The sequence below is a fragment of the Aythya fuligula genome, chromosome 4 (assembly GCF_009819795.1).
Source record: "Aythya fuligula isolate bAytFul2 chromosome 4, bAytFul2.pri, whole genome shotgun sequence".
Classification (NCBI taxonomy): Eukaryota; Metazoa; Chordata; class Aves; order Anseriformes; family Anatidae; genus Aythya; species Aythya fuligula.
Window position 1 is genome coordinate 57,507,545 of NC_045562.1, and position 27,054 is coordinate 57,534,598.

Consider the following 27,054-nt stretch of genomic DNA (forward strand, 5'->3'; position numbering starts at 1 on the left):
CACACAAACACTACAGGCAAAAGCCTTTTTTGGTTACTGGTTATACCAAAAAGTCAGTGTTTAAGAGTCACTAGCAGAAAAGTTTACCAACACTTGAAATCAAACAGCCTTAGCAGGCTTAACCATTATTCAGTGAAGATGCAATACCCAGGATTAAAATGCTTAGAGAAATTCTGAGCAAGCTGTGTTTCAAACACACATCACTTCAGTCAGTGCAACCGGAACAGATGAGAAAACCTCGTTCATCATAGTTAACATATTGTACAAGGAGATAAGCAAGTAGTAAAGAGGTACAAGACCCAGTGATTCCTCTATTTGGCTTTAAAAAAAAAAAAAATTAAACACTCAGGTTTATTTACATTCTTCTCCCTTGCTTCTAAGTAAATGGAAAATAAATGCTTCTTCGCATACATTATAAAATTAAGCTAGCAATCCTTCTTCAGTAATGTAACCTGGTAATGGAATAAAAACTATCCTGAAGCTCTAAAAGCTGGAGGTATGAGAAATGCTAATTGGAGTTCTCTCTCCTCTGCACATTCCTTTCCCGCATGTTGAGAAGCAAAACATCAAAATACTGTAAGCTTAATTTCTAATTGTCTTTGTAGGCTTTTAGTCAGTCAAAATTAATGCCTAACTCAAGCTCGCATCCATACATATAACAAACGGAAGTCTTCTTGGGTTCACCATCTCCAAGTCTTCCAGATGAGGATGGATCATTATAACCATGACAATGATGGAGAATCTTCCCTGTTTCAGCAAATTGTCCATCAGAAAGCAATCTGCTGCCTAGGTATCAGTGAAATGGGGAAAGAAAAGTGTACTGATATGCCTGGAACTACACATATGCAGCTTTAAATTCCATCACTGACCACAGAAAATGAATCAACTGCTTTCATCTCAAGGTTTGCAATAATCTAGTCAAAGGTATTCCCCACACAACCAGGAACAACTTCCCTACGTTTTTGTATTATTAGGGAAGAGAAAAATCCTAGTCTTAAGTAAGAACAAGGGAAAAGTTTGGTTCTAGAAGGTTGGTAGTTTGTTGTTTTTTTGCCCCTTTTTTTTTTTTTTATTGTCAGTACACTTCTTGATATAGAATCACATACTTGACATTTCTTCCTCTTTCAGGTGAAAGACTTAGGATTCACCCTGAAGAGGTTACCAATTAGGCGGTGTCTACAAAGGGGCCCCTGTGCTGACAAATGAACCTTCAACAATACATTTAAGAAAGCAAAGATCCTTATTTTCTGAGAAAGTACTGAAGAATTCAAAATAAAACGTATTTTGGCTACAAAAGATCAAAAAAATACTCTGATCACAACCATTCTGAGTTTAGAGCTTAGGAAGTCCTGAGCTGCTAAGCAATGATGACACTAGATCGTCTCAGATGTCTAACATCTTACAGGAACCCTTATGGACAGTGACTGCCAACTGGTTTGACTTGCACTAAGCAAAAATAGGAAAAACTTGGAGGGCCTTTTAAAGCACATCAAATCCTGAGATGTTGACATATGCCAGGTACTTCAGCATTAAGGCTGGATTTGATGTCTACCAGTGAGGATCTATCCCAGTATCAGTGATCTCTACATACATTTCCTTCTTATTTCCTTTCTCTACCTTACCAAAAACAGATAGAAGCCAAATGATTTTATTTTTTCTAGTGGACAAGAAAAAAGAAGCTACAGGTTTGAAGACGAACATGTCTATAGTAGCCATAATAGTAGCAATGCAAGTCACTTAGATTGTGTACAAATTAAGGTGGCAAAAAGTATAAGGATTCTATTAAAATAATGAAAAAAGCTTTGAACTTAAAACCAATTACAGTTTATGCTCCAACATCCAATACTCACCACTTCTGATCATATTAACTTAAGCTTTTAGTTCTATTATATTTATTAAGTAGCAGCTATAAGGTTACAGGACAGCTGGTGATAAACTGAGTGTTGAGAGCAGTCTGTGCTCCAAAAGTTTGCCACTATAAAGCCAAAACCTATCACACCTATGATAATTTTGTTTGTACAATGCCATCTTTTTTCCCTAGAAGTTGATTAAATTGTGTATTTCAGAAAAGATACTTAACATTAAAAATTCACAGCTAATGAAGAACTTACCACTACCTCTGTTTCAGTTTTTGTTACTATAGAACACTGGATTTGTCTGTTTTGGCTTCTCTGTATTTGAGCTTGCATGACTTTGACGTCAGGATTAAGAAAGTGCTGTCCTCCCGCTCCTCGGTACCAGATATTTTATTTTTTTTTCCCCCATGTGTACATATATTTACTCTCCAGTATCAAAAAGCTGCTTTATCTTCTTTGGTAATGACAGAGACAGAACTCCTCAAACGTTACACCACAAGATCTACTATCCAGCCCCAAACCTTAATTATTGCTATAGCCTTCTTAAGTGCAGACATCAAAATTGAACATTTTTGGTGGTATTCTTTTCTGTGATGTTGTGGAGCCAAAAGTGCCTTAATTTTATGCATTTCCCCTTTGTACAGGTTAAAGTACTTCATCAGGCTTTTAACTACAACTCTGAAGTCTCAGCAGTGAGGTGGTTCTCTGGCACAAGTCTTTGCATAGCTGCCTTTGGACAGTCTAACATGTACAGAGTGCACAATCTTAGTTTAAAGTCATCACAAGGCAGCAATGGTGTCTACTTTTGCAGCCACTGTTATTCAGTGATGATTCAGAGAATGGGACAATGTAATTTCCTTACTTACTATTCCAGCAATTTGTCTCTTCTCCAAACTTTACCAAATCTTTTATTTGCCTATACTTATATTTATATAGATGACACTCATTTTCATACAGTAAAAAAAAAAAATCTGATTAATTCTGTAAGAGAACAGGAAGAATCCAAATGTTCCAGGACTTTTAAGGTACTTGCATAGGTAGCATCTACATCTCTTCTTCTAACCCTCCTCTTCTAACCATTTCACTAGCCACAGTAAATGCTTCCATTAACATCACCACCACTTATTAAGGACAGAACTAACACATCATTTATGTACAATGGAACCTAAATAGAAAATTATAGAAAAACATGTATCATTTCAATTTCAATTAGCTACAGGTTTTGTTGAAGGCTCCTTACTAGCAAAAAAAGATTAGGCAATCAGTGAATTAATTCTTTCATACAGTACAGCATGTACATATTGTCGAGGAATGAGCCCCTGATCACAGGCTGCTGGCAGTGGCACCTGTTACTGAGGCAACTAGCATACCCCTATGGAAGAGCTGAAACTATTTAGTCATCGCTGGGTAAATTGCTTGTGTTCATTAGAGCAAGAAGTATTTCTTTGGAATGTACCTCAAAACAAATTCCTGCTCAGTATTAACGTTTTCAGACAAACTGAATAAAAGGCACTGTTACTCAAGCAGTACGTTTGTTGTCTCCAACTGTTGGAAAAAAAAAATGGTTTTCAAGCAACTAGCTACTGTTGCCCTAAGAAGGCTTCCTTATTATCTCGTAGTAACTTCATCTCTCCGTATAAAAGCTCAACAAAAACTTTTCTGAAGCATGTCGAGTCTCACCTTTATAGCTATCTTTATATCTAAAATTATGAGTTAGTATAACAGTATGCATTATAAAATTATACCATTTACTTCAGACATGTCTGAACAGCTAAATCTTCAAACTATACAAAAATAAAGTGTATGAAATCTTACAAAAGGAGGACATTAAGACATTAATAGCTAATCCAAAAAATATAACAATAACTTATACACAGCAGTAAGCATAAGCAATGTAGCCTACAACAGCTTTCAATAAACATGACTTCTGAAACAAGCATTAGCTAAAATTGGAACATTCCCAAGCACAATAATGTTTCCAATTTATTATCTTTACCACAGTACAAAACTTTCACAAACCGAAATGTCCATTGTCTGTCAGTCTGTAAACAAAAGCAACAACCCCCACCTCCTCGTTTTAAGAGAGTGAATATTTTTAGTCCTCGGTCAAGTTTCATATCCATCACTTGCATAAGGAATCAAGAGCCTCTTCTCTTGTTAAATTACATACATATATATATATATATATATATTTATCATACAGCCTGCAGTGAAGTGAAATCACAGTGAAAGTCCTGGGAAAAACATGATCTTTACAGCAGGACTTGAACCATTCTAATAATAAATGCATCTAACAAAGCTTCCCATAATAAAAGCGTGGCATTTCCATTTCCAGAAATCAAGTCAATTAGAAATTCTAGGTTCTACTTAAAAACCCCAAAGATCTAAAAGTGAAAAGATTCATCTCCTCAAATACAAGTCTTTCAGTTTCACTTGCAGAGAGACTTTTCCAGTCTGTAAAACAGTAGTGCAATTCAATTAGTTCTTTTATTTTTCTTGAAGTCCAGTAGATAAATGTTGTAGCTCTATGGAAAGATAGGAAGATGCTCTGGTAAACAAGAAACTTTGGCAAGCCCAGGAGGGCTTACTAGTTCATTAAAGCTTGTGAGTCCAAAGTGGCTTAAAAAAGGTTTATGAATAAACTAAAAAAAGAGAAATAAATAGGCAGAAATGAATGTAAACTGTCTGAAACTTTTAATGATTTCTCATTGACAGCTGGCACAAACTTTGATAGCAAAGTCAGTTAAATAGAATCCACCTACAGAGTATTCCATTAACGCATCCAGTCTGGAATGCTCAAATGGAATTACATTCCTAAAGATTTAAAAAACAGTACTTATAACATTACTACAAGGCTTCTTCTGCCCACCTCACTTACACTTCTTCTTAAAGAGGCTTTTTATTTTTGATGGCTTTTTGTTTTTTTCACCATTTTGGTACAGGTCCTGTGGGATGCTACTTATCCTAGGGACAGAAGAAGCTTCGTGGCTGGGTTTACTGTCACTACTGGCTGAAGAACACGAGGTGTGCCGAGGCTTTACGACTGGGATCCCACTTGAAAGCTGGTTCATGCTGCAGGACTTCTCCAGGATTCCGTTATAAACTTTGCTTGCAGGACTAAAAATCATGCTCTTAGTTTCTGCCATGCCTACACAGTCAGGAGAGCCCCTAGATATATCTGCAGTTAGAGAAGAGGAGTCTCCTGTAGATGATTCCTCCAGTGAGAGTTCTTCCCGGGATACTTTCTGAGGAGAAAGTGTCTGGTACATCTCAAGACTAGATGGAGGAGACTGCTTCCTTCCAACGGATGAATTTAAGGAGTCACATTCTGAACCTGCTTCCTGTACTTCCCTGAGTCAGAGCAAACAAAGGAAAAAAGAATGAAACTATTATTTCCACCATGCAATTAACAAGGAAATTTAGAATCAATAATATCAGTCTAAAAGCACCACCCACTTTTCCCTAGTAGTTAATTAACAAAAACATCAAGTCCAACATTTTAACTTACAACTTGCACTATATCATTTCATTACCTAAACTTAAAATAATTACTTTCTGCAATTTTGCTTTTTGTGGACAGCAGGATCTGCCCAGAATCAGTCATTTGCATCTCACTTCAAAGAACAAAAACTATCTTTCTGGCACGTGAAGTCAGAAAAGTTATGAAATGAAAGGAGGAGATTTAAGTCTATCATATACAAAAAGTTTCTTCAGGACAAGTGTCCCTACCTTTCAACAAGCTCATTTGCTCCTTCCAAAAGGAATTTAACCTTTTCCTATGAGGCCATGTAACAAGAGTAGGTACACGCTCAACATGCTGTAAGAATTGTGTTACCATCCATCTTCTCTTCGCCCAGTAGCTGACATTGCTTTTGATCCTAGTTTCAGATGTAAAAGCCAGTAACATATTGTAATGGAGAATCAGGGTTAGTTCAGTGCACCCTGGATTGTAACATTACTTAACTGTACATGACATGCTAGCTATTTACATACACATACCAGACATGAACACTTTCTGCTCCTTTTGACTACATTCATTTATATTATCCTACAAATTACGTTAATTTTCGTCATGGTTCAACCTCTAATTCTAAACTGACTGCCTCAAACACTCCTAATCAGATTCCCAAGTGCTGTTTGCTAGTCCCCATACCATTGTTTATCAGCAGAGAAGTAAATGGCTTCCTCCTCCTCTTCAGTTCGATAAAGAGCTGGGCAGCTCGACACAGAAAGGATGTCAGGGTCAGGGGAGTGCAAAGCATGCTGAGATTGTGGAGATGATGGCACAACATTGCGTCTTGATCGACACAAGCTACTGCTTCTTGCCAGTGTGCTGGGAGGTTTTACAATGGACCCTGAGGCAAAGAAAAAGCAAACCAAACCCCCCCATGTGACATCGATGTTAACAAAATCTACTCTAAAGACTAAATAGCAGGTGTCTGCTTCAGTCACAGTGATTCTTAAACAACTTTCACATTGCTCAATTATTTAGAGGACATTGCTCTATTGTTAAGAGAGAAGGCAGACTAACAGCACCTTACACATTCTACAGGTAGATGAAGCAGCTAACCAACTGCAGAAGTTTTGTGCCTACCAAATACTATTCTGACCATGTGCAGCACTGCCTCACGACCCTCCCTTGGGAGGGAAGAGACTAATGAGACTTGCAAACCCTTATGAACTAAAAATAGCAGTACTCAAGTTAGCACACTACACAATATCCTGTATTTTACTTGTATTCTTTAAGCTCCAAATAACCACACATGAAAGTTTTGTAATGTAGGTGGTACCTAACCAAACACTCAACTGAAATACACTGCATTAGTTGAAAATTACATTAGACATAGAAAACTAAATCATATATAACAAGATAGAAAATATATAATTCAACCTCATTTCAAGCTCAAGAATTTCCTATTTGATGTTTTCTTTTTCCATGCTAAGAATTTCAGGAAAAAAATAATGGGTGGAGACAGCAACACAAGAGTCGACCATTCAAGCACCTAACAGGAAGTGACAAACTATGATCTTTCTCATCCAATTCCTCCTTCAGAAACTGATTAGACATCAATACTTTTATGGAAAGAAACCTCCAGATCTATTTTCAGGATAGCTGTAATGCCTCACGACTTCTCATATACCTCGTTACACTCTCCAACAGAATGCATCACTTAGCTTAAAATAAGACAGACCATACCTTTACTGCTGCTCAAGACGTTTACTTAGTACAGCATACCAAAAGAATTTAACATTTACTGTAGACAAAGATGTCTAGCCTGACACAACGTGCATCTTATTTTTGAGATGCAAGTCAGTCAGGTAGATTACAGTCTCCCTTCCTGGAATCTCAGAAAAGGTTCAGTTCCTGTTTTCAGTGCAGGAAGCCACAACCATTCACAAAACTGCAAACAACTGCACCTTCACCACAACATGGACTTTGTGTCCTGCTGGAGTGAGCAATAAACAGTGGCTTCCAAGTCTTAACATGACAGTTATCATATAAATCAAACTTTTAATTTTACTTTGATGAATTCCCTATGACTTGGAAAAGCAGCTAAAAAAAACAAGCCTGTCAGTAATCAAATTCCTAAAAAAAATAAATAAATAAATAAATAAATAAATAAATGTATACCAAAGAATACAGAATCTATTTAGGCAATTTGTACTGTGTGTCCAGGTAAATAAGATGCCATCCTACTTGCTGGTGTAAAAAACAAGACCATCACTGACTTAAGAGAAATTATAAGCATTTTGTTTTCTTATAGGGGTATATTTGCAGGATTGTGAAAGATTCAGCTATGACAACTTAGAATCAGTTTTATAGTGCAAATGAAACCCACTAGATCAAGGAGTCAACTGAATCCTAGCAAGTTAATGGAAAACAGAAAATTTCACTATCCCTTTCATGTAATGCCTTCGTTTCAGCCTTGTTCATCTACTTTATATCCTCCTGTTCTTAATTTCAGGACTAAACAGATCCATTACTTCACACCATTTTAGCCTATCATATTTCCTGCTGAAGTGCAAAGAAGCCTGTCCATCTGACTGCCAACTATGCCAACCTTACACAGATATCAAAGGATGCTAAGGCCAGGTAACAGCCTAGACCAGACAGTTCAGTTATGTCCAGACACTGAAAGTCTTGCTTGTAACTGACCTGTCTGCATACTGTCTTTTGCCTGAAGCCTCATGAGTGAGACAAGCCATTTTGCTTCTGTCCTTCCTCGTGTGCATTTGTCATTTTTCTCTAAAGGATGGGAATAATTTAGCAGTTACCAACGTATCACACAATAATTTGACTTCCTGAATGATGTTCCTTTCAGGAACATCACTGAACATATTTTTTGTTTCCCCAGTCCCAAACATTTCCAGTTTGTTTTTGTAAATAGTACAAACTATAAAAGCTAGTAAACTAAAAAGTTACTTCTCTCATGCTATCACTTTACAAAAAGCAGACACTTATGCTTCATCAAAACTCAGAAAACATAGTTAAAGTTCTTGTAACGTTATTATGATTTAGGTAACTTTCATCACTGATTAACTGAGATACCACTCACTAGCTATAAACACTTCCAAAAAGACAAACTAAATTTTAACAAAAACAGAAGTTTCAACTACATGTGCTCTTAGAAACTATACAGTCCTTCTCTAATCTTCGATCCTCTGAACCAGCTGCACTTTGTTGCTCTCTGGCTTCACTTTCATGCAAGACCTGAACAAGAAGATGGACTAAAATCACATCTTACATACACATTTCAGTGATTTGCCATTTTAGACTATCTGGAAGGTCGTGAGCTCTGTTTTAAAACCACACCATAGGTTACTCCATATTCTTTCTTGGAATTTTGGACCTGGGAATCCACATCTTACTGGGTCATCCAAGGAATTTGTTACTAAGCTTTAAATCAAAGCCCTTATAGAGAAGGCTATAGTACTCTTTACAAGTAATCAGAACTTACAGAAAAAATAGCATTGCATTGGTATTAAACTTTTCAAAGGGCTCCATGGAATACACGCAAAAACACTGGTATATTTAGAACGAAAACATGCCCCAAGCACATGAAACAAAGCCAGCAAAGTGGCATTCTCCTTATGTGCTTTTAAAATTCTAATTGATTCTAAGAATTCCAGCCCTGGAAGAAAAATGTACACACATAACAAAGATTTCTTCCCTACTTATTCCCCAGCTTGATATTGTTTATTTAAAAAAGCTACATGGAAGCTCATCTTTTGATATGCCTCCAGAGTCCAGTTAATCAAAACTTCCATGAAACAGGCTCTTGTATTGACGTAATGACTCAAGATACCAGGGTGGTCTGGATCCCCAGTGTATATACTTTCATCATAGTTTAACCAAAGCTGGATTTCCCTCCCTCCAGCATTTGGCCTCTGTGCTTCACACTCAAACAACCCAATGTATCTAAACACAAACATTCTCCCTGAAAGCTTCCCTTGGACAACAACAGGATTTGAAGAATGTTTGAAAAGCTATGTAGCACAAGGAACCCTAGGCAAAATCCATCCCTTCCATCTGAAAGGATAAATGTGCTATGTGCTAAGAAAAAAAAAATAGCACTACAGATAAGAACTTGTTTTAGTGGAGAACCAAGCATGACAAGCAGACTTTAAAAACTTTAGCTCACTCTGTACCTGGAGTGTCCCCCACCCCCACCATGGTAAAGAAACAAAGGCTTTTTTTCCTTTATTTTTATTGCAAAACCTTATTTTCAGTTTATGCAAGTCCCAAAAGACATCTGAAAAGTTACACAGAATTTTGTTGCTTCTAAACTTTGATGCAACCCTATATGATTTTAGTATGTCCCTCCCACTTGATTTTAAAATCCCATGTTCGAAAGCTTTCCCATCAAGTTTACTCAACTTAATACTTACCATGAAACTGTGAAACTATTGGAGGAGTATCTTCATCTAAGTCATCAACTCCCCCTGCAATTGGATAAGGAGGAATGGAAACTCGAGGCATAACTACCCAGCTGTGATCAGAGTACAGAGAGGAGGTCAAGCTCGGTAGCCCAGAGTTGTGTGCAATTTGAAAACCACAAATCTTCTCAATCTGTTGCCATCGATAAAGACGCTCTCGTAAACAGGTTGTCAACTCAGAGAGTGCCTTCCTGAAAAAAAGCAAGCATTAAAATTACTTATTCTGTTCTTAATAGCAAAGCAACACCAGTGCAGCCATTCTAGGCCCTTTAAGGCTGCAAATATTCCCATTTTAATGTCTTTTAAGCTGTTCCACATAGAAGTGCAAAAACACTAAGATAGTAAGTTCAAATTCCAGAAATACACAGTCAAAAAAAAAAAAACACATGCGTCCTGTTATTAGTCTTACTTTGCTTCAAGGATTTTATGGTCCACTTCATCCAGTGAGGAGCTGTGTGCAACATGTAATGTTCCAAATACAGTGCTTCTCTTCTTTTTTATCTTTTCTGCCTAAAAAGCAGAAACGCTTATGTTATGTACTTAATACAGACAGCAAAATATCAGCAATATTGATAGGCAGCATACATCATCTCAAAGGAGAAAAAATATCCATACACTTATCTGAATAATTTGTGTTTACTGTTTCATTCACCTAGCAAGATATCGCTCTTAAGTAACTGAAGAGTAAACATTAGTACCTCATCTTTGGCAATTGTTAATTGCATTTCTGCATGCTGTCTTTTGATATTGTAATATTGCACTTCAACTTCATGCGTTAACTGAAGCCACTTCTGTAAAGCTTCAGGAACAGACCAGTTACTTCTCAGCTCAAATTCCTTCTCAGCCTTTTTTAGAGCCATGCGAACCTAGCATCGAAAAAGAAAAAAAAAGCATCACCAAGATTCTCATTAGAACTGACAGCAGAAAACAAAATATAAACACCTTTTTAAACCCAGAGCAACATATTAAGGCTTTACAACAAGCTTTGGCAAGTGCCCATCTGTCAGGAAGGCAGATGAGGCATTTCTGAAATTAAGGTATGTGAATTTCCATGTACTATATTACACTCAGATATTTCTCTGGTGATATATAGTCACTCACTTGAGGCTTACAAGTATTTGTAAGACAACACATTGATTTAGTATTATAAATCCTCTATTACTACTCAAGAGTGAGATAAAGCTACTCCTTCTCATGTGATAACAAGATAGAAAACAAGCTTTCTTATATCCTGTTCCATGAATCCAGTTACGTTATGATAAGATAATACATAGTTATGTCCTTTTATGTAGCAAAATACTCCTGAAGCTATGACATGATTGACAGACTTTTGCTTTTAGTACTCCCAGAATTTTCCATTCAAATCTAGTGTCAGAGAAAGGCTGTTCTAAACCCTAAATATCTAATAAAGGACCAAATTAAAGTCAACATTAAAATACATACAGTTTGCAGATACCTGTACTAGCTCTTCTTCTGCATATTTGAGCCTGCTGAGCTCACATTCAGCTCCCTCCCTCAACTCCCTTAGGCGATGAGCTTCTCGTTTTGCATCATTGATCTCATCCATCATTTTGCGCTCCAGATTTTGCTTTTCCACAGCTACATTTCTATTCTCCTCCTGTGCCTTCTCAAGCCTTCACATTGAACAGAAAAATGAGAAAACACACAGCATGTTTGTTAAAAATTGCCACCCTCTTGAGAAGAAATTGTGTCCAGTGCCAGGACAACAGGCAATTAGCACAAACTGGATCACAAGAGGTTCCCTCTGAACATCACGAAATACTACTTCACTGTATGTGTGACCAAGCTCAGGTTGCCCTGTAAGGAGTCTCCCTCCCTGGAGATCTTCAAAAGCCACCTGGATGTGATCCTGAGCAGCCTGCTCTAGGTGTCCCTTCTTGAGCAGGAAGGTTGGACCGGATGACTTCCAGAAGTCCCTTCCAACCTCAACCTTTCTGCAATTCTGTAATACTGAATACAAGCTGCATGAATGTGCAGCATCATGACAAAATGTCCAGTGTCAAACAAAATATGCCAACTTTCAGTTGAATCTTCATTAGAAGATCAACTTTCATTAATAAGATCAAAATAGCCATCTTCATAGAAAATTGAGTTACGTAAGTACCAGAGAAACCTACCAACTATCATGCTAAATAAGTAATACAAAGTAATCAGCCAAAGTCTATTTCAAACTTAAGAGCTTGAAACAGGAGAAAGATAGTTCCGTGTTCTCATTTCAATGTACATAAAGAAAATAGAGATTCCAAAGCAAACTAATTGTATGAATATAACAATATGTACTTCTAAATCAATAGATTTCAATAGATTCAAAAGACTGAATCTCTACTCTCACCTTTAAGTTATTATTTTATTCTAAAACATCCAGGAGCAATATCTACCCACTCAAAAACCCATCATCACTGACATCACACTTTCTATGTAAAAAGATTAACAAAATCCAAAGAAAGCTTTAAGGCGCAGTGTTTATGAGCATAAATGGTCTGTATTTGTATTTCACCACAAAATGAAGTCAAGGACAACTGAACTAGGCTTTGTTTGTTTTCATACCTTTCCTGCAAGTCAAGGAGACTTTGTTCTGCTGTTTGGAGACTTTCCAAGTCCTTCATCATTTTTGTGATGTGTTCTTTGGAGGTTCTGTTCTGGGTATATGCAAACCAGCAGCCTCCAAAACCAATAACTATAGAAACCGTTAATACAAAATCTTTCATCCAGTTGTGAGGGGGACCTGTACAGAGAATAACATGATCACTAACCACTTCGTGGATACATGAATACACCGTGAAGTTGTGTTTTGTTTTGTTTTCCTGCACAGCCTAAAAGGTGATGCAACGTAAGCCATTCTGTTCTAATGCAATCTACAGTCTATACTAAAACGTACATTACATTGAGGAAAGCTTATTAAATTTTACATTACATTGTCTATATATTTAAATTAGTTAAGAGAGCTTTCCCAATTACACTTTATCACCCTGGGAAGAACTTTAAGTTATGTTTCAGTAAGTTCTCCTCCATTTGTGCCCTCTGAAATACCCTAATACTAAATTAAAAATTTTCTTGTACAAAGTAGATTTTTAGAAGGCTAACTCCCTACCAGCTCTGGAAGGGCTTCCTAGTTTGGGAGCAGACAACACGCACAGAAACACAACACAACTGTAACTGTGTACAAGTAAGCATGTAGACCACTGGTGATGTGGTAAGGAAATGTTTGCATAAGCTAAAATGTGTCAGATGCAAAACTGTAATACTATATTTAACAGCACTTAAACTTGAGTGCGCACAAAAGACATTGGCATTGGGTTTGAATCACAGTCTCCTCCTCTTTGGGACACGGAGCGAGGAGTCATCCCCTCTCATTTCAACATCCCAGCTTGCAGTGTCCAAGATTTCTTGGAGGTGAATGTAACATTAGCTAGAAGTGTAACTTAAACATAGTCAAAAACAGTTAGAATGTACTTATTGCAACACAAAAGCCAACATGCAGCCCACTGGTAACACACCAAAATTACTACAGTCTTAAATTTTACAATTCTAGAGTTCCAGCATCCTTACAAGTTTTAATTCATTTAATTTCATAGTGTATGCCAACCAATCCATCAGTACAATCACAATATAAAATAAGCCATCCTACCTACAGCATCAAGCCTCACTGAAAGTATTTTCTGTTGAATTCCTACAATGAAAATATAAGAAAAAATACAAAAAAATACTAACGTGTGAGAGGTCCAAATAAAACAACATCCAAGGCTTTAAGCTGAAGTTTCTGTCTATGGCTCCGGTCAATTATTTTGAGGTGAGAGATCATGAAAGCATGTTCATTTACTGCTATCCTGTTAACAACAAAAACATTACCTACTTCACAAGCTATATTCAAACCCATCCATGAAAAAAATAAACACTCAATGTATGGAATTTCCTGGTTATATGGATTATAATCATGCAATTTAATTAAAAGATACAATAGATTGACCTGTTCCACATTTCCCTGTTCCACTTTTTCAGGAATAATCATTAATCCATCTGCCACAGCTAAAGGCAATAGCTGATCTATAAATTTGTGAAACCAACTCCACAAAATACACACAATACTCAGCTTTGGTAACTATGCTCAAGAAGAGGTGTTATGCAGATAGTTCTGATGTATACCTATGCAATATATTGGAAGTTGTCCAAAACAAAGTGAGCTAACATACAGAACTGCATGATTATTGATAGAAATTCAACAGGAAGAAACAAGGCTAAAATGAAAGGAACGGCTGGATACAAATTATATTTGGAACTATTTTGGCAGAAAAAAGTCAGTCATCTCTTCAGAAGCACGAGGGCATTTCTCTTTTCTTGGATTCATCCATGTCTTGTTAGACTTCAAGTTCACATCGTCGGTCTCACATCCTGACTAAATCAGCAGAACCTGTGGGGAATCATTTGAAACTAATTCAGAAGAAATTCACCTGGGAAGTGTTGTTCCATTGACATTGCTGTCTCTAAAATTCTTCTCGTATTGGGGCAGTTCGACAAATTCTGACAGCCACTGAAGGGTATCCTCTTGAGTCCAGTTATGAACTAGAAGAAAAATGTTTGATTAACTTAATTTTCACAAAAATCGATAGCAAGACATAGAAGACAAGCAGTAGAAAAGGAAGTTAGTGAGCATAAGGCTTTAGCCAAATAGAACTGCAGATTCTAGAATAGAATTAGCATTCATACTAACCAATGTGTTTCTGGCATTTTGCATTTTTCTTATTTGCCTAAGCTTCCTCAGGGAAACACATGGTAACCAAACCAGCACGGAACCAATATTTCTTTATTAAAAATCCACAGAATAATTTTATAGATATATTTAAATCGGGACTGCATCTTGTGACAAATCCGCTTAATGATCTCAGTCTCAACCCTTTTGTCTTTGCATATGTCTGCAGGTGCTGTACCCATTTTAAAGCAAAGTACCAAGATCTCTCCCAGGGACCCATTTTCACCAGCATCTTCAGAGGCTTGTGCCTACTGACCACAAAAGGGGAGAGAAGAAAGGAAATTTGCTCTCTAGAACTACTCGCACGTGACAAAGCTGGGCAGAGACAGCATCTCACACATACAATCAGGAAAGATGAAAAACAAGCTTAAACATTTCAGATTTTGATCAATTCAGATAACTAGAACACCTTTCAGACCCACTTACAAGCTTTTGAAATACAGTCACAATACAAACCGCTTGCAGCCATTCATATAGGTGGTGTATTACTCCTTCTCAGCACACTATTCCCATTTCTTCCTCTGCTTTAGCACCACAAGCTGTTGTCCAGGTGTTGATCTTACAACAGACACGGTTTTGTCGTAATACCCTAAGCTTTGATAAATGATGTCTCGGCTATTTGTAAACAGATCATATGCTCATTGCAAAGATTCTTAAATGTTTCTTGAATGTGAAAAGATCAGTTTCACAACTAATTTTAAGCATTTCAGAAAGGTTGACTACGATCATCCAGATCATCCTTAATTGCATCCTGCAAGCATCAGATTCACAAACTGATTCAAAGCAAATGCACAGTTTTGATTTGACATACAAAAGTTACCTAAAATAGCTACTACACACTACAGACTTCACTGAGAGTACAACATGTAATTTTGGAAGTAACACAATTCACTGAGTTGATAAATGGAAAAACTGAAATTTCACTGCTGATGAAAATACCTGGTAGTCACACTGTCAAGATTTAGGTGAAACTGTTTTCACATATATATATATATATATATATAAACATATATATATATATATATATACACACACACACACACACACACCCCTCAGCAGTAAATTTTAAACTTTTCACCTAAGAAATATCATCTGGGCTCTAATGAAATACATTTGAATTTACATGAAGCACAATTTCTACATTTAGAATTTATTTTCAAAGTATACGAGTTCTTTGTAGAAACTGTTAGATTTTGACTTCATGCAATAACTGATTGCTTTTTCACTTATGTTTTATTTGAAATACACATAAAATCACTTTTCAACTACAGCACTGATCAGGGAATGGAAGTAGACCAGGGGACACCCTGGGGAAACTGAACACAAGTGTTCCATACAACAATAATGGTCCATTGAAGCGTCCTCTTACCACCACAGAAGCTTCCTTCAACTTAAGGGTTTCATATCTATACTGTTTGAGAGTCTGAAACAATTATAATACAGAAACAAAGACTGCAAGAGAAACCTGCAGTTTAACCTGTCAGTTTATAAAGCCAACCTTCAAGCCAGGCAATTTGCTCCAGGTCCCAAAACAAGGTTTCACAACAAGTGCTTAATCCATCAGAGCTTTATTCTGTAGAAGACTTTTCTGTAAGTTATTGACACTGCTCGGACACTTAGAATCTGCTTCTGCGTCAGTGAATTTCTAGTGCTAGGCCCACAAATGCCCACATTGTCCAGCTGTAGCCCTGTCCTCCCTTTTCTGCAGCACCACAGCAGAGCCCTGGGAGACTTGCTATCAGCGAAAGCCTTCAAATTGTTTCTTTCCATTTGTGTTTTCTACATGGCATATACTGGTCAGAAGTATTGCTTGACTTGTCTCTAACAAGACCTTATGACCAGTGTATGAATTTATTCTACAACAGCACACAGCAGCGAGAAGCAAACTGGCCTTTTTCTCCTGCAGAAGCATTTATAGCCTACTGAAACATGACACAAGAGCACTGATGACAGGAGCATACTGAAAGTCAAGCTGGCCAGCAGAAATTCATCTCGATCAGCACTGGCAATTAGATTGTGACAGCTCCAATAAGCAAGCTGCAGTAGTAGTAATTTTTCCATATTTTAATCACCCAAAAAGAGCATAGTCCTTCAGATAGTGGAGTAGCAATTGACAATTGCTGTAAGTTAAAAGCACACTGCATTAAAAGAGATATCATATCCTTCCCTCTCACACTTATTTTCAAAGAGCTATCTTGAGATTGAGGATGTCAGCAGCATGCTTTGGGTGGGCAGGTATAAAAGCCACATTTACACCCCAATGCAGCACTCAGTCTGTAGACTTGCATCAGCTGTTATGCTCTGGATCCCAACGTGGCTGTTTTTTTTTTTTTAAAAAAACATCTATAACATACTTGAAGGTGAAAGAAGCAAAAAGGACCTTCAAACTGGCCCTGTATCAAAGTTGCTCCTTGCTAACACATATTCATAACTGATTGGAAGATCAGGCTATATATATATCCCTTTAATCACGTTAGATTTATCACATAGCACAGGGAGCCACAAAGTAAAACCATTATAGTATCAGCCCCAGTACTCCTTTGGACCTCCTGCACCTTTCAGAAGTCAGACTGCATTCAACAGCAGTATTTCAAAGAGTTTAGCATTGGCCAAAAGTGAATGACAGCCATATTCTGGGCTTAGAGTTAAAAGCAGGCTGACCAGGTAATAAATTAAAAAAAAAAAAAAAAAAAAAAACATACTCTATCAAACACATGGAAAGATTCAAAAGCATTAGTATGAAATATGCTGCTATTAGTTTTTATAACTTTTGAATAGCATGAAAAATTTTAAGTCTGGGTCAGCGTTTACCTTCTTCTCTATCTTTTCAATAGCCAAGTGCATGTCTTTTTTCACCTCATGCAAGACAACCCATCTGCAGTACTGTACTCATCCTGCTCCAAATGGCATGGAGCCTTAGGTAACATGTCCTTCGCCAAGACCCACACGTGTTTCCAATCTCCGATATTTAAAAACTGAGACAGTAAACGATTAACAAAGTGGAAAACAATCCTAACATCTCCATGGCGTGCAGTTTAGTCCTAGCTACTGCAAGAATACTTACGAAATATTACCTCAGATTAAAACAGGTGATGACATATATAATGATATTTTTAAAGGCTTTGTTTATCTACTAAAGAAGGTAGACTTCAGGTCACCTTTTACTTTCTTCTCTGTGGAAAGCAGAAGGAAAAATACAGAGCTTGCATTTTTTGTATTTGCCATTTTGTATTATAGAACAGTCCACAAACTACAGGATGTATGACATTAAACGTCAAATAAGCCATAACGGCAGAGAAAAAGTAGTTGCTTTTTCTTTAAAAAAAATCAGTTCATAGAAACTGACTTTTGGTAGGACTTATTCTGACAGAAGTAAACAACTCAAGAATTCCAGGTTTGACCACTACAGTTTTGTTTTGCCACAGCAATGAAGTCGTATGGGACAATGCTACCTTGTCAAGAATACAGCTCCCTGCTCTATTCACCCAGGCAGGTCAGAGAGCTATCCAGCTGAAGGCTCCTGCCCCAGTTTTACAGACTGCCTTATGACTGAGACTAAATATGTAAACATCTCTCTTCTAATAGCACTCAAATTCATGCAGACTTGATCTGGGTGGTGTAGGGGGTGCAGAATACAAGGGCTAGGGCCACAGATGCTCCAGACTGGACTTTGAATGCCAATTTCTGCTCAATCACTTTTTAGACATCAAAGCAAGTGTTCATGCATCACCTTTGTGAACTCCCACCTCGCACCTCTTCAAGGCAGAATAAATACCGACTCTGCACTTGAACTTTAACTCAACAACAACTAACCTTGATACTTGAGAATAGCTGACAGACTTTGTGCATATATAAATAAATACTGCTTAGTTAAAAAGACAGTCAAACACCACACGGCAAGCATATGGAACACAAGGAACAGGCGTACATAAGAACAGAAATCAGAAGACTTTTAGGAAGCAGGGTTTTCTATGCTTTACACAAGATATGCCAGTTCCTAACCAATCTTCTAAAAAGAGTTCTGTCTCTCCAGAGTTAAATCACAAGATTTAAAAGTTTAAATGGTCAGCGGCATCAACTAAACTAAGTGCCAGTTGTTTTCACTGAAAGAGTCACCAAAGCTGTATGGCAACAGAGCAACAGACTAGATGCTGATTTTAGCTGCACTGTCTTTCCTTTCATGCAAGAAAAACTTACAGCAGCCTCGAAATCCCTTTAACTTGCACCAGTACAGACTACTACTTATGGATTTTAAGGCAAGGGGGGATACCAAAAGCAGGCCTCGTGCCAGAAATAATTAAAAAGCAATCTGCTTTTTTTTTTTTTTTTTCTTCCCTCAAATCTCATCCATCTTGTATCAAACAAAAGGCTATTTTAAACTACTTGATATATGCTGAAGACAAACATCTGGAGAAAATTATCTTTATGAGAAAGAAAGGACAATTCAATTCACCATAAAATAAGAAACACTAAATCCAGAAGACAATTCTGCATAAGCACTAATGGGCACTGTCAAAGGCACTATTTAGAGCTTGTAATTCTCACAGATACCTACAGACTACTTAACGAAGTCTCAAATTACCGATACCACCATTTACACTACCATCCACGCTCTTGCTTCATGCTGTCAAATTGCATTAAACTGGCACTATATACTAGCAGCACTTAAATCAGTATTCCTAAAACATCTAAAAAGGAAAAGCAATATCTTGTGTGTTTCCTAAAGTTAAAAGAAAATAGTTTAAGATTTGAGAGGCTTCATGCTTTCTAAGTCACCAAAACCAAGCATGCATATACATATTAAAAAAAAAAAAATCAGAGGCAACTTTGAAAAGTTCTGTATTGGGAAAAAAAAAAAAAAAAAAAAAAACATTTCAAGACCATGTCACTTTGCTTCTAAGTTCAAAAAGCAGTGAAGAGGAACATCATATAAAAAGCTTAGGCAGTTATTAATTACCAAAACATGAGTTTGGAAATCTCAGAATTTAAGCAGCTCAAGTGAAAAGTTCCAAAAACTTCAACAACTTTATTTCTTAGCATACAATTAAAAGAAAGAATAAAGAAAATAAGCATATAACAGTTAGATTTCAATTAGAAACATAAAACTTTAATATTGTTAGTATAAACTCCACTTTTCCTAAAGCATCCTTTATATGTCCGCTTGGGAGGCTCATTTTCATCCCTATGGTAGAACTTCAGTATAATGGTACTGAACATACAACAGCACTGAACAGTGCAGAGCAAAGCCTCTATAAGCAGACACAGGAAGACCAGACAGTCCTTTCAAAATCTGAGTCTTATTCACACTACTCACTGTACTCAAGAGACGTGGAACAAAGTTATATACAGATACTTCTGATAATACTACAGCCTGCATTTCTGAAGAGTTACTATAGGTCAGACAAAATTGTAGACAAATTTTTCTTTGATAATTTAGTTGCAATGTTTTCATTGCACAAGATCTTCTGTGAGCAAGTACCTAAAGGATACTTGAAGAGATGAAGCAAGAAACATCCACCGATTAAAATACAACTGGTTTACTACATAGCAAACAGTTGCAATGTATGACCTCTGACTGCACTTAAACGAGTGCCTAACAGTAGTTGAACAAATGTCATCTTCCTAGTTTCAATTTGCTTCTGTTCAATCTTTTGTTCAACTGATACTAATTTACAGATCTTTAAGCACACATCATTAGTTCAATAGCTTATGAATGTTAAAAAAAATTACTCTTAACTATGACCAACATTCCTAACTTTTACAGATTTATTTTTTCATCACTAAATCCTGGAACATACTCAGCAATGAACAGTATACCATTCATGAAGTATGTGGCTTATAATTTCATTCAAATCAAGGAATGCACGTTGGATCATCATTGCATGGTCCTGTATCCCAAGTTTCAAAAGATTTTAAAAAATACTTAGGACTAGGAATTTTAGCTCTTTGTAGCCCAAAGACAATTTATACAGTAGAAGTACATTGGATTTTCCACTTAGTACAGTGTATAATTAATGTTAAAAAACACCTTGATAGAAACCCTTAGGGTTTGCTCACTAAATAAAAACACTTATCTGGAATTCAATGATTGCAACAGTCACTTCCATAAATTACAACCTCATACCGATGAGTGTGAAAGCTATCTTAATGTACCCAGCACGTCAAAAAGAAATTAACACTAGAGTGAGCATTCAGTTGGGTTTTTATACCCCTGTGAATCACGGTACTGATACAGATTCATGAAAATGCTGAAGAAGAGGTCATCCACTTACTACTATAAACAACTTGGTGGAAAACTGTGTCTATTTCAATAACCAATATATTTTTAACCTACCTTCAGATGTTTTCCAGCGTCTCCATAAATCCTCAATGGTAATATGCTTGTCTTCTCTGTGTAGGTGGCTATGTTTATTCGAGGCATCCTTATACTGCATATCTTCCCTTAAAAACTGAAGGAAAACAAATTAAAAAACATCACTTTCTAAGCAGAAGCTGCAAGTATATCAGGGCAAAAAAAATCTTTACTATCTCTTCCCCTTGCAAGCAGCACACAATTCATGTAAGCTGACTATGTCAAAGACTCAAAAAGGAAGTTTTAACACTCTTACAGGACTTGATTCTGCAATTATTAAACTCTAGGAAAACTGAATTTGCAATTGCTAGTATATAACGTTTAACAACATTTTTCTTGTACCTTAGACTTAGTGATTCCAAGTATGCACCGCACAAATCATACTGCATACTTTTCCATTCTGAATACATTTGGTCTTACCTTCAATAGATGAAGATGACTATGTAATAATAGAAAACACACCAGACCTTTATGGATGATGAGTAATACCTGAATCCTGCTACAGCAGTTAAAAACAACCGCTTGTGGAATGATAGAAAGGTGTTAACTAATATTAGTCTTCTGAGTAGATAACAAATTTTAGTTCCATTTCAAATTAAAAACAGAAGCCATCTTAGGGACAATTTTCTTCTTAATAATGATGCCTCAGTGGCTACACTCCAAGCACAGAAGTATTACACATGGCATTTCATTTACAATAATTAATAGAAAGCCTATGTCAAAATACCAAGCTTTGCATATTAGTAAGCATAACAAAACAGATCCTGCAATCTCATTATACAACAGTGTTGTATCAGTATTTCACAAGTCATTGCAAATGGTTTCTCTTTATACATAGAGCCAGAAAAAGCATGGAAATGCAAGACCCTAGCATATATCCTCTTAGCTAGGGCCACTGTCAGGAAAAATGGATACCACAACCATGAAATGAAGACCTTCCTCCCTCCCCCAAAAGCTGAGGAGTGCTAAATGTCCATTAGCCAACAATCTTAGCTCTTATACTGCATTCATTATTGGGTGTGCATAAAACCACACTAGTGCTGCAGTGTAGTACAGCACTATGCCAGAGAAACCCCTTAATTCTTCTCGTACCTACTGCTTCCCATTCTTTTTCCAAGTTTCAGTGTAACTGAAATATCTTCAGCTGCAAGTCAGAATTGAAGTAGGGGAAATTATGAGAGGGAGAGATTGAAAAACTTACTGCAGGTATGAATGAAGCTTTCCAAGTGGACAAAGTGAGCAAGACAATAGAAGAATAACACAGAACATAACAAATAGGTGCCGGTCTTATTTGTTTCACACAGAGCCTAGAGAAGTTGGAATACTGGTTAGCAAACCCATCTCCCATTAGTAGCAGTAACCTTACATCGGTATCAGACCCTAAAAAGCACACCATCAGACACCTCTGTGGATGGACACCTTATGAGTAGCAGTACCAGAAAACTAACATGAGAGCAAAGTAATCTCAGAGGAGATTACTTGCTTTCCTCACTCCCTGAAGGATATGCAGCCCAACCAAAACTTGCTATAGGTAGTCAAGACAGCTAACAAAAAAGAGTTTTTATGTGGCAGGTCCATATGCTATCTCTGCTTCAAACAAAGGTGATAAAGAATGGCAAGTGGTGAACTGCTAGATGTCCCACTTAAACTTTACTCCTGGAATAGAGCATCTGCAGATCTTCCCACATTTCTAACAAATCTAGAGATGATTTAGTTCAAGTTGCACCAGATGGAAAAACAATCAATGTATGATAGCAGAAATATACAAGAAGAAACTCACACTTACCAAAGTCCCCTTATTAAAATCTTCATTCTTACAAGAAAATTAGAAGTCTTAAAAAAAATACAGGAAGGGATTCAGGTTTCTCCTCTAACTACTACACTTCAGATACAATAGTAGTTGCCTTCCTGAATCCAATCATAAATACCATGCCTATCTTTTGGTTCCAAATACAGGTTGGGTGCAAGCCCTCTTTCACCTACCACTTCAGAGCATTTTTGACTGACAGACAATAGCTTTCTAAAGCAGTTTGATTACTCAATTATTTCTGTTTAGCCAATAAAAATTTCATGTGTGCTTGAACTACTACTGTGCATACGTATAAGAAGGCAGAGATGCTCATGTTTACACACGCATGCATACGAGAAATATCAGAGAAATGTACTAAATGAGAAAATTGAGAATGCAGCCTGTTGGGGTAGAGCCATTTGCAGAACTTTGAAAACACCCTGGTCCAACAGTAGTAAAAAAAGTACAGTAAGCACAGAAAGGAATGACTGCTGTAACCATATGGAAATGTATCTGCTGCATGTTCCACAGTCCAAACATGAACTCTGAGTACTTCCCAGATTGGCACAACAACTCTGAAGCTGGTAATTCCCATAACCAGCACACGATGTACAATCGAAGGTGTCTGTGACAGGCACAGACATTTGTTTTAAAAAGGCCAGTGTGGTTTCTGAAGGGGAACAGAATGGAATACATGCTGTAGCTAAAGGTTTCAGCACATTTTGCACCTCCCCAGCTAAAGCTCATACCTCCGAGTTTTCAATTTTCTTCCATCTATTGCTAGTTGACAGCAAAAGCAAAATATTTCACGACAGGAACATCTGAACAGCTACAGGTGCTGTCAAGAAAAAGTCTGAAATGCTGTTAAGAAAATCATGCTACAGACAAGGCTAGGAAGAAAGAGATGACAGATGCCAACTGATATACAGAAAAGCTTTAGGGTGTTACATATCACACAAGAGCCCTATAAGGTTATACAGGAAAGCGTTCTGATTTTTAAAATGCAACATGGGTTACCTCGACAGCCAGTTAAGCAATGCAGAAAGGATGTATGGAAAACTTTCAAGGTTTCCTGTTGTTGGGCTACAAAGCCAGCAGAGGGAGCAGGAGTTAACAGATACATTCACACGGCACTGATGCGAACACAGCTATGTAAGCTTGAGGGGGGAAAACTGAAAGCTTAATTTCAAATTTCATCACAAATACAGAAAAATCTAAGTTTACAATAAAAAAAAAATCCAGAAGGAGAGAAGAATAGTGGAAAAGATCTAATTTACATTGAAAGACTGTTAGGGTATTTGACTAAATGTTTTTGTTTGTTTGTTTTTTTAAACAAGGAGTCCACACACAAACACCTCGAGCAACTTGCATTAAATAATTAGTTTGCAGTAACTCCACGGGAGTGGTCCTGTGTTTATGAGGATTTCTCCATGAAAAACCAAAGTGCCTGTCTTCTGTTCAATCCCACCTATATTGCTCTCAGGTCAGAGACAGTCACAGCACAGGACTGCCACAGGGAAGAGTTACAGCATGTACAGCTGGACAAGAAAACATCACTTTTCAAAGAAGGAATGCAGTCGCTAATGAAGAGATATGACAGTCAACAAACATCTCTTTTGCTTAAAATACCTTTTTTTAAGAGCTGGCCTAATATGGAAGTTTTGTTAAGAAAAGGAATTGCATCCTAAATTGAAGAAAGCCATAAAAACAGAACAACTCTGGTAGAAAGAGGATTTTTCTGTTCCTTGTCATGGCAGCTAATCTCTCTTCTGTTGCCCTGGCCATTAAGTACACAAAGAAGAGGTTAGAAAAGTAACTCTAAATTGGGAGGTTAAAAGAATTAGCTCTGACAAAACACATCGAAGTATTATCTTAGCCAACATAATTATTCAACAGGGAGAAGGCCTTTTAAAGACTACAAATTTGAAACCAAGAAAGCAGACGAGTTACGTAAAAAGAAGTGTAAAATAGCCATTAGTTGAGGTAGGTAATTCAAAAACAACTAAAAATTACTTTAAAGAAAGCCACACACCTAAAATCAAACCTGGAGTTTTGATCCCAGAAGAAATATTAACAACTGTGCTCCTACAAACAAAAAATCATATCCCAGAGCCCAGGATTCAGTGTAATAAAGTGGGGATGAAAAACTTTCATCCTGGCGCCAACAGAAGCTGAAGCCCTGGAACAGTTCAAGGCAAGGTCAGGTGAGCCACCACCTTCCTCTCCACAGAGCCTTTATTTCTGTAACATTCACCAAAACCCAGCAAACTCAACCAAGAACTAGCCTGAAGCAAGAACCACAAACTTCTAACCCTTCCAAAGAAGAAAAACAGACACCAAAATCCAACACAGGTCTGACACCAAGGGAGCACTGACACACTAAAGCCATACACCACAAAGATGCAGGGCAGAAAAATATGGAAGTTGCAAAATTGCAAAACATCCTTGCTCCTTGAGGAGCAAATGAACAATCGCATACTTTTGCTAAACAGTGGAAAAGTAAAATTAACCACATTCACTAACTGCAGAAGGAAGCACTCATGCTATGTTTATTCCTTGTTCTGGATAAAGACACAAGTTTATGATTTTCAGTTTCACAAACTTAAAATAGACCCTCCAACTGACAAGTTTACTTTAAGAGCAATTAGTAACATCTCCTGGCTAAGTGTTACCATCCTCCCTTGAGCAACCATTCCTTTCTACAGTGTTATTCCTTTCAGTTTTATTATTTCCTCTTGCTTTAATTCTTCTGAAGAAAACCTGCAACAAGTCAAAACCTCAATTTTCCTTTAACCCTACCTTAGTATAGAGGCAGTCCTAGCAGCAGTCACCCTTAAATGGCCTTTTACAAAGCTGTCCCATCCTGTGCTACCAGATTTACTCCATCTATTGCACACTGTCAAGCCTTACCAAGTTATGATGGCAAGTTGATGGCAAGTGTGCTTTTAACATTCAACATGCTGCAATTAAGGTACAACAGCATTCACCATTTCCCCCCATAGAAATAGCTTCTGAAGATTTTACAGAGTAAAATAAGGTAATTTATTCAAGCATATTGGAAACATCTCCAGTAAAACAAAGTCCATGGCTAATGAAAGCAGAAGCAAGTGTATCTTAAGTAACCTACAAGTTCTACTGGGAAAAAAAAAAAAAAAAAAAGCTGGAATTAATTTCCAAGAGAGCATTTAATTGTAGCAGGACTAACTGCCTGCAATGCTACAAAACAGGTGCAGACAGCTACACATTAGCTTAAGCACCTCCAAGGAGGCAAGGCATGAGGCAGGTCTGATCCAAAACACGTCTGCACGAGTTTCTATGCAACCATACCCATGATAACAGACGCTGCCGCTCCACTGGACTTCTTTGCACAGACACAGCCACAGACTAGCACTGCCATCATGCTTTCAAGGCAGGGCTGCCTCCTGCCTAGCGGGCTCTGAAAAGCACAGACTGTGTAGACATGCTGAGCTGCTGCAAAACTTCAGGAGGATAGAAGAGTTTGCCTTTTAACAATCAGAGGCAAACGCATTAGCAGGTGAATGATAAAATTCAATAGAAGCAAGACCTCTACTAACACATCTGCAGCTGAAATTTAGCTGCTTACTAAAACTAACGGAATTTTAGAGTAAGCAGATAGCTTTGGGGGAAAAGGGCTGTCGTACTGGTTAGGACACTCAGCGTACTCATCTGAAAGTTCAATGTTCTTCACACAATGTTCTCGCACAGCGAGATGTAAAACGCACTCGGGAGATATCTGGGATGATGCAAAACAGTTGTATCGTTTCTGAGCCGCCGCAGTAAGCATTTCCCTACAACACACAGTTTTGCCCAGCAGTCTGCCTCTGAAGCATTTTCTACCTTACACACCTTACAAACAGCAGTTTAAGGACATTTATTATAAAAGTGATAATGTCAAAGCCAAAACACTAAGGGAATTTATGTCCTTTAACAAGGACATTTCTTGCTGAGTGTATATTTGCAGGCAATGAGAGGAAGCAAGAGCTCACAGTAGATCTCCTCCCAGCTGAAGTTACAACACCTGGGGTGAGCTCCTGAAGTTTAACAAGGTCCCAAGAGACACTAACAAAGGCAGATCAAGCTCTCCAACTACGTCACACGTGTGACAGTTTAAAAAACACGTGTCAGTTTAAAAACATTTGAATGGATTTCTTCAGGAGCCTCTGGCTAAATTTAGGGAGGTTGTAACTTCTATGCTTCCCTATCATCTAAAAAGTTTGGGAAAGCTAGAAGTATGTCCATTTATTCCATCAACTGCCTATACATATGCACTATCTACCAGCCACTCATTTTTCCAACATATTACATAGATGTACTTTTCCCCTAAAATATT

At 37.4% G+C, this 27,054-nt stretch overlaps 1 protein-coding gene across 1 annotated transcript in view; it reads right to left on the bottom strand.

Annotated features, from left to right (window-relative positions):
• Positions 1 to 1,053: 1,053 nt before the first annotated feature.
• The window catches only part of STIM2 (stromal interaction molecule 2), a 68,549-nt gene continuing 42,548 nt past the window's right edge, over positions 1,054 to 27,054 (bottom strand). The window contains exons 4-13 of the mRNA XM_032186357.1: positions 20,897 to 21,011; positions 14,264 to 14,375; positions 13,527 to 13,642; positions 12,363 to 12,540; positions 11,251 to 11,428; positions 10,493 to 10,660; positions 10,204 to 10,304; positions 9,747 to 9,985; positions 6,010 to 6,211; positions 1,054 to 5,207 (exon numbers count right to left, since the gene is read on the bottom strand). Coding sequence (XP_032042248.1) covers positions 4,727 to 5,207; positions 6,010 to 6,211; positions 9,747 to 9,985; positions 10,204 to 10,304; positions 10,493 to 10,660; positions 11,251 to 11,428; positions 12,363 to 12,540; positions 13,527 to 13,642; positions 14,264 to 14,375; positions 20,897 to 21,011 — 1,890 coding nt within the window. The 3' untranslated portion in view covers positions 1,054 to 4,726. The remainder of the gene's footprint in view (positions 5,208 to 6,009; positions 6,212 to 9,746; positions 9,986 to 10,203; positions 10,305 to 10,492; positions 10,661 to 11,250; positions 11,429 to 12,362; positions 12,541 to 13,526; positions 13,643 to 14,263; positions 14,376 to 20,896; positions 21,012 to 27,054) is intronic.